This window comes from Narcine bancroftii, chromosome 3 (genome assembly GCF_036971445.1).
Source record: "Narcine bancroftii isolate sNarBan1 chromosome 3, sNarBan1.hap1, whole genome shotgun sequence".
NCBI lineage: Eukaryota > Metazoa > Chordata > Chondrichthyes > Torpediniformes > Narcinidae > Narcine > Narcine bancroftii.
In genome coordinates, this window is record NC_091471.1 from 192,224,023 (window position 1) to 192,233,263 (window position 9,241).

Genomic DNA, 9,241 nt, shown 5'->3' on the forward strand with positions numbered 1-9,241 from the left:
GGAAATTAATCAGGAATTAGAGGAGCGAAATACCAGTAATGCGGCATTGGAAAAACAAAAAATGCTCCGAAAATGTGTAGACCGCTGGAGGAAGAGGGGTTGGTTACCCGGGGGCACTGAGATGTTCCTGACAGGTGAGGAAAAAAATTTTAAAACGTAGAGGCTTAGATAAGCTGGAAGAAACAAAACACAGAAGGGAAAGGAAAAGTGCCTGTTTCCAGTTTCCAGCCACGAAGTGTCCGGGTTTGCTCTCTCCCTCCCTCCTTTCACCCTCCCCCCTCTCTCTTCTCTCCCCCTCTCTCTCTTCTCCCCCCCCCTCCTCTCTCACCCACTCCCCCTCCCAATCCCAATCTGTGGTGGTGCTGCCCTGAAATCCCCAGGTTGGGCAGGGCGGAGAAATACAATTTGGTTTTAATTTTGTGCCCACAATTCCAGCTCCGCATCAAATGGGATCCTGTTTTATCCTCTCTCCCTCCCTTTTTCCCGCACCCCCACCATTGCGGGATCAGGGCAGACATTGTGGGCTGACGTGTAGCTCACTCGAGGTGGGAGGGAAGGAAGGAGTGATAGTTCCCAGTGGTGGGAGACCCAATCTGATCCAGACCAGTGATCACAGGATGAGAACCTTTTAAAACCTTTGAAACGAAAGTGTTAATCTGAAGACTTTTCTCCCAGTGGGGCCAGTGCAAGGCATTTTCTCTCTCTATCTCTTGTGCTCTGTGTATCTGCCTCTCTATCTCTTTCTCTCGCTATGCTCTCTCTCTCTCTCTCTCTCTGGCACCCCAGATGGGATCCTGGAGTCACGTCCCTTATATCCAGATATTGAGACACTGGGGTGTGACAAGAACCACGGGAATAGGGACACATCAGACGAGGTACAGGCCCCTTTAATAAAAATAGAAGGGGGAGTAATAGATGTAGAGACCCCTCTGGAGTCCAAGAAAATAGAAAAGGAGTTAGAGATACAGAAATGGAACATGAAAAAGGTTCAGGATAACATTAAAAACTTAAACAGAGATATTAATGTGCTGGGGCAGATCAGTGAGGATCAAAAAGAATTAATGGTAGGTGTATTGAAGGAAGTGGAAAATATAACTACAACACTGTCAGGAGAAATTAAAGCTGAAGGAATGGTAATAGGAGTAAAGGACGAAAAGTGTAGTACAGATGAGGAAACGAGATACGATCCACCATGGGAGGAAAGTAAAAGGAAAAGACTCGGGAGGGAGAAAAATAGACATGCCTACCTGGACATAGTTAGAACAAAAGAGAAAGATGTGAAACAACTAAACTATGGCCGAAAAGATTATCTTAGAGATGAACGTGACCAATATACCTTTGACCCTGAGACATTGGAAGCTGATAGGGACAGTGACAGTGACGAAGAAGAGTCAGAACAAGGTGGGATAAATAAATGCATGCCAAGAGTAAAGAAGGAGCAGAAATCCCCAAAATTGAGATATCAATGCCCATTACTGATCACGGGACGGGGAACTCAAAAATATGTACCCTGGTCACGAATGGACTTAGAGAGTTTAATGAAAAAACTACCTCCGTTGAGTAATGGGGCTAGTCCATGGATTTCTTGTTTTGAGCGAGAAACCTGCCAAGAACAATTAGCACTCGCAGATGTCAGAACTATCATGATAAAATTAAAGGCAGAAGGGGCCCTGAAGCAAATAGAGAAAATTGTAAGAAGCAGTAAATTGGGGGATGAAATAGAATTTAACCCACTTCGGAATAAATTTTGGGAAGCACTTAGAGAAACATTTCCTACACCCTATAGTTTGGATGCCTTGGTAACCCTTCAACTAAGGAAGGAGAGACTGCACACGAGTATTTCACTCGAGCATGGGACTTATGGGAAACAGGGACTGGAGAAAGACCCGACCACAGCCCCTTAGGAAGGGCTCACTTTCGTAATGGGATAATAAACGGACTACCTGCTACGGTTCAAGCAAAATTAAGGGACATTGTGGGATTAGAGACAATGTCAGAGGATTTGTGGAAAAGACACCTGACACATGCAATCAAACGACATCGTCAATCAGAGCATGCTAAGTCAGAAAGTGCGTCCCAGAAGGAGGTGGACAAAACAACCGATAAATTGGTGAGAGCCATAGAACATATAGGGGTTAAATTAGCGGCCCAACAGATAGTCCCACAGGTCATGGGGCCAGTGATAAATCCGGGACCCCAAGTAAGAAATGGTTGGGAAAGACAGCTAGGTACAATGTATAGAGGGGAACATGCAGTATGCTGGTACTGCCAAAATCCTGGACACTACCAGCGGAACTGTCCGGAGGCTGGGAGAGCAAGGGGAAAAAGATTACCCTCTATGAGAGGCTATCGGGGAAGAGGAGGAAACTTAAGAGGACAAGCAAGGGGTAGGGATGGACACATTGATGGGCCCCAGAGAATCGGGGGGTGGCAGAGTGATCAACAAGTCCAGGCACCTCAGTGTAATGACTATATTGAGGAAGGTGCTGAATTTGATTATTGACGGTGCCCAGGAGAATCAAAAATCACGCCTCCCTGGGAGCCACCAAAAATTTGGGGGATGGTAAATGGAGAAAAAATTGAATTTATGGTTGACACAGGGGCAGCAGTTACGACAGTGATTAAAAAACCCCCAGGGAGCACATTTTCGGGCAAAACATTATCTACAATAGGATTCTCCGGGATAAGGGAAACACAGCCCTATACAGATAACATCGACATGACATTTGGACGACAAAGGGTTAAAACGCCTGTCCTGGTTGTGCCAAGTTGCCCCATTAATTTATTAGCAAGGGACATTCTTACCAAACTAGGAATAACCATACAATGTTCTGAGAAGGGCCTTCGGTTAACATACCCAGGGGATACAATAAGAAGGGGAGGACAGTTTATAGTAATGACCCCATCTAACGCTTCAGAAGACTCTGTGGAGGTTAGTATTTTCTGGAGTCGGCTACTGTATGATGAACCAGGCCCAGGGCTGATTAAACAGTTTTTTGAGTGGAGGGCCAGTATTCCTCGGTATGGGGATTACCTTTATCCACTAGATCCTATGCATGTTACATTAAACTACACCATCCACCCGGACCAGGAATATGAGGAGAGGTGGGACTCTCTAAAAGAAGGGAAGACAGAAACGATACATTGTCCATTTATCTTTGTAGGTAAGGAGGGAATAGCTGCTATGGTTGTCATGACAGAAGAACAAATGGAGTGGTTCTGCTTAGGAGTAGAAAGTGTGCCTCATGTGACCTTGGGTATTGCCAAAGATCATCACGCTCGACAGCTGGGTCCGATGGTAAAGGAAGCGATAGGGTGTGAATACAGGCAGACAGAAATCCCGGGATATTCCACCTCGGAGGGAGGAAAATTTGTCAGACTGAATATTGAAGCATGGGACCAGGTTGTGAATGAGAAAGTAGAAAGAGACCGAGCCATAGAAGGAGAAAATATTGATCACAGAGACTCAGACAAATATCTTTCTAATCTGAGTCCACATATATGGACAACGGGGCCCTATGATGTGGGAGTAATAAAAGGAGAGGTATTTCTAGAATTGGCCAACCCCGGGCAGAAACCAATATGGAGAAAACAATACCGCTTGTCGCCCAGTCAGGAGGAGGGTATTAAAGGAACGATAGAAGGGTTAATGGAGTCAGGGGTTTTTAGGGCGGCACCTGACAGTATGTGGAACACGCCCATCATGCCTGTTCCCAAACCGGGTAGAAAAGACTGGAGGATGGTACACGACCTCCGGGAGATTAACTTGGCTACCAAGACCATCGGGAGACCAGTCCCAGACCCATATGTAGCACTTAGGGCTCTGAGTCCGGAGCACGAATACTATACTGTCATTGATCTGGCAAACGCATTCTTCTGCTTGAAATTAGCTGAGGAATGCCAAGACTGGTTCACTTTCACTTACCAAGCACATCGGTACACATACACTAGATTACCTCAGGGTTATAAGGACAGTCCAGGACTGTTCAATCAGGCCCTTAGCGAAATCCTAATGAAATTAAAGCTCCCGGAAGATGTTACACTGATTCAGTATGTAGACGACCTACTATTAGCAGGGAAAACGCCACATGGGTGCCTGACAGGGCAGCCAAACAGGTTACTGGTTATCATGAACATATACAGGGGATGATTTTGAGGTCCCATAACAAAAAAAATGAATCTGAAACTAAGGAGACTTGTAGCAGATTGAATGACTACACAGATGAGTTTTGTGGAGGAAGAGTGCTGTACAACTGGCTCCCTGCTAACTGGGATGGTCGGTGTGCTCTAGTAACCCTTAATGCGCCAGTGCTGATTGTCAAAAGGCAGGAGGGAGACGAGGATTCCCTAGAATTGCGCCACACAGAGAGTTGGCTGTGGAGAAAAAGGAGGAGTGTTGGACTCTTGGGGCCGGGAGGAAGGAACCCTGATGGGGTATGGATTGATGCCATTGGCCAAGCCCGGAATATTCCGGACGAATTTAAATTAGCCGATGAGATTGCAGCTGGGTTTGAAAGCTTTCCTGTTTTTAGTGCAATATTTCCCATCACTGTAAATAAGAATATTAATAGGATCAACCTTATTCACTATAATGTCCAGCGCCTTGCAAATTTGACCAGGGACGTTGTTGAGGCAATACATCAACAACTGTCAGAAACTTCCCTTATGACACTTCAGAATAGGATAGCGATTGATATGGTCCTGGCAGAGAAAGGTGGAGTGTGTGCTATGTTTGGAGATCTATGCTGCACTTCTATCTCTAATAACACAGGGCCAGATGGATCACTCACTAAGGGGTTAACGAAACTTAGGGCATTGGCGAAAGAATTAAAAGCCCAGTCTGGAGTCTCCAATCCTGTTTTATCCTGGTTACAGGGAGTGTTTGGGAGATGGAGCACATTGTTAGGACAACTTTTGCTGGGTTTGTTCATTTCTGTATCAATTTTTATCACTTGTGGCTGTTGTTGTATTCCATGCATTCGAACGCTGGTCACGAGGACCATAGAGACAGCCCTTGCTGACCGTGATGAACTGCCTCCGAAATATCAAGCTGTGCAGGCTGTGGAGCAAGACTATCTCACATTACAGGAGACGGAGAAAGTTGCTGAGATCGATCTGGAGTCTGAAGGGGAATGTGATGGGAAGGAGGGATTGTGAATTAGATTGTTACACATATAATTTTAACCTTGCTTGTAACCTAAATATTATAACCTTGATTGTAGAACAAATATTATAACATTGATTGTAACACAAACATTATTAATCAGATTGTAGAACAAGTATTATGAATTAGATTGTAGACCATATGTTAACTTGGGAATTTACTAATGTACGGGGGGTTAGCTAGTTTTTTGCTTGGGGGCAAATGGGATGAAACTTGTAAACGGGCAATGGGATCGGGGTGACGGATGGGGGGTGTACGCAAAGGAGGGTTGGGGGAGCCCTCGCCCACCAGCCGAACTACCCTGTGAACAGAACCCGTATAGAGCTTGGCAATAATAGGCGAAATAATGTAACGCGGTGGTAGCATAGTCAGGGCGAGATTGTCCTCTAAAGAGGACAAAGGAGGGATTGTAAGGTAAAACATCATGAGATGGGAATGTGTAGGGAGTTACCCTGTACAGGGCAGTAACAAGAAGGGGAGGTGTCCTTGTACTCCTGTTAGGTAAAACATCATGAGATGGGACCGGAGAAGGAGTCACCCAGTACTAAGGAGTAACAGAATGCATCCTTGTACTTACAAGATAAGAGAGACATTGATGGATTGAGAGGCAGGAAGCTAGCAGGGAAAGGATAGCAACAGTTTAAGAGAGACATTGATGGATTGAGAGGCAGGAAGCTAGCAGGGAAAGGATAGCAACAGTTTTAGTCATTGGACAAGTAATGATATGATGATGTTCTAAGCATGTATCCAAGGGTATAAAGAATCACCATTTTGCTGATAACGGCAGAATGCATTCTCCGGCTAACATCGTTAGTCGCAAGTGTTACAATCCGGTAATAAAGAACAAAGAACCCTGATTTCGACTCAGCCTGGTGTTTGTCTCACTCATTCATGAACAAAGCAGACCTAACACCCCCTCCCCACCCACTAAACGTTCAACATATACAATACATTAAACCCATTAAACAATGTCATCACACAATGAAAATAAACAAGAAATTTGTGTCATCTTCTTTTACACACTGGGTCAGTTAATTTCTTCATCTTCTCATTCTGTCATTTTAGGGGGTGGAGGTCCACGGTAGGCCCTCTCTGTTGTGTTCCATGTATGGTTCCCAAATTTGTTCAGATACTGTGATGTTATTTCTTAAATTATATGTTATTTTTTCCAATGGAATACATTTATTCATTTCCATGTACCATTGCTGTATTCTCAAGCTATCTTCTGATTTCCAGAAGACATTATACATTTTTTTGCTACAGCTAAGGCTATCATAATAAATCTTTTTTGTGCTTCATCCAAATCAAGGCCTAGTTCTTTACTTCTTATATTACTTAGAAGAAAGATCTCTGGATTTTTTGGTATGTTGCTTTTTGTGATTTAATTTAATACCTGATTTTCCCAAAACTTTTCCACTTTCTCACATGCCCAAATTGCATGTACTGTTGTTCCCGTTTCCTTCTTACAGTGAAAACATCTATCTGATACTGTTGGGTCCCATTTATTTAACTTTTGGGGCTTGGTGTATAGCCTGTGTAACCAATTATATTGTATCATGAGTAATGTGGACTTTTTTGATGCAAGTGTAGCAGAGTCGAGAGGGTTTGATCCCGTGGTGTTGCAGGAGACATGCTGGTAGTAGTTTGGGAGCCCAATCTTTAAGTTGGCCTGGATGGATTACTCAGCAATGATTGAGAAGATCTTGGGATACAGTTTCATGATGCTTTTTTGATCATTTGCTATGTACATCTTTTAGTGCTAGATTAACCTTTGTACTTGGTACAATTTCCTCAGCTACATCTAAGGCTTAATTTGCATAAATAATATTTATATTTTAACATTACAAAAACAAAAATATGTTCTTACATTTGTGAGTGCACCTATTTTCTGGCTTCATTGTTCTTCTCTAGTATGTTATTCACAGGTCAAGTGGGTCGACAAAACTCGCTCTTCTTCTACTGTCTGTCAGTCCCAGTCAGGGTGGCTGAATATCTTTGATAATTAGATGTCACTCTTTGCTTACTTTTCTATTGAGGAAAACCTAATCATCACAAGAAAACAAAAACACAAGAAGGCAGAACAGATGTGGCCCACCAGGCCTTAGCATTTGTGTAGCTGATCTATGCTAGCTTCAACTCCTGTTCCATGCCAGTTCCTGATGGCCCTCAGCCTGTTGATCTTTCATATACTTATCTATTTCTAGAAATGGCCTATAGTTCCCTACCTACTCTCTTCCTTTTTGAACAAGCCAAGTTTCTGACACCCTGTCAGAATTTCGATGGACGAATCTACCATTTCCACAGCTTCTTCCTTCAAAGCCCTTGGTGTAGACCATCTGTAGCTATTGATTTTTCAGTTTTTAGCCCTGTGAATGTCCCTAATACATCATGTGCTGTGGTTGAAATTTTTACAAGGTCCACACATATTAAAGTTGGAGTGTCTGTTCTCTTTGGGCTAACTGCTATCTGGAGACAGATGCAAAATGTTGGTTTAACCCTTTCTGCCATTTATTTTGTTTCCTGATATTAATTAATTCAGCCTTGTTCTCTAGCGGTTCCACGTTTACTGTGGCCACCTTCTTCCTATGTACATGTATATCTTCACTGGGTGATAGCCACAACAAAAATCAGGGACTCATGGTGTGTGAAAAATCATGTAAAAATATTATAATTCCATCCCACATTATGTGGTTGTTTCTGTTCATTGAGAATCAACAAGCGATATTATTTGACTGAGTTTCACATAACAGACATTAAGCTTCACATGGTCTATCTAAACTTCTCTCTCTAACAAAACTGCTCTTAAATGCTTTTACATACCATATATGCCGGTGTATAAGATGGTACTTGAACTTTAAAAATGTCACCCCAAAATCAGGGGTCATCTTATGTGCCAAGTATAAAATCAGAACCTTAACAGCGAAGTCTCATCGCTTCTCTGTGCCAAGAATAAAACCTGAAACTTAACAGCAAAGTTTCCTGCACTGTCTGACTGCTGTTGACTCTGAACAGGCTTTAAATGGCATGTTAAAGGTTTATTTTAAAATGTGCAAATAAAACGTAAACCCTTATGAGATCATTTGCTTTTAAAATATTGTGAGAGTATCACTCCACTGGTCAGTGGGATGATTAGTAACAGTCTATTGAAGTAGTAAGACTTGCTGTAGTCTTATGCAGCAAGTAAAGCTCAAAACGTACATTTTAGGTGGAAATTCAGGGAGTCGTCTTTTTCCAAGTCGTCTTATACACCGACATTTATGGTCATTGATTATTCAGCCCATTGCATTTATGTCAGCCTTCAGAACACCTCCCACCCACCTGCACTAGGGGTAAGCTTCTGTTACCAATTCACCTCTCAATTTGTACACCTTTGGGATGTGAGTGAAAACTAATGTGATCACAGAGAGAGCATGGTAACTCCAACCATCAGCCTGGGTTAGGATTAAATCAGATGTTTGGAGCTGTGTGACAGCACCACTTATTGCTGTGTAAATTTGGTCACCTAGTTAATAATTCTCCAATTAATATTTTAGCCATTATCTGATGATTCACTCTGAAGTTTTTACTGTTTCAAAATCATAGAAACATTTATTTTTTTGTCCATTCAGATTTATAAAAACCTGTGGGCAGCAGTTCTTCGAGGCAGGGACGTGCTTCTGAGACCATCGTGATGGGCTGAATTTTGTGTCAACAAGCCTGCCACTGGGAGCATGAAGTCAAAGCTCTAATTTTTCTTAGATAAAAACATACTGCTTGTTCAAGTTTATTGTCACGTTATATCTGGAATCATGAGAAGGATTCTTTTGCAAGCAGTCAAACAAGTCAACTGTAACATGCATGCTATCAGCTTGGATGTTTCTGACAGTGCAGGTAAAGAAGTTATTAAGGGACATGAGGGACATGCCAACTTTTCTAAGCTTTTTAAGGAAGGTGTTGCTGTGCTTTCTCAATCGTCATGTCAATGTGTGATGGGTCCAGATCAAATTACTGGAAATGCTTACTCCCAAGAATATGTAGCTATCTACAGCTGTCTAGAAATCAAACCAGTACGTGGGAATTAATCAGTATGACACCATG

General features: G+C 42.7%; 1 protein-coding gene across 1 annotated transcript in view; it reads left to right on the plus strand.

The window, feature by feature from the left end:
• Window positions 1-9,038, plus strand: part of acox3 (acyl-CoA oxidase 3, pristanoyl) — a 138,972-nt gene extending 129,934 nt beyond the window's left edge. Inside the window, 1 exon segment of the mRNA XM_069923121.1 lies at window positions 8,773-9,038. Coding sequence (XP_069779222.1) covers window positions 8,773-8,892 — 120 coding nt within the window. The 3' untranslated portion in view covers window positions 8,893-9,038.
• The last annotated feature ends 203 nt before the right edge of the window (window positions 9,039-9,241 follow it).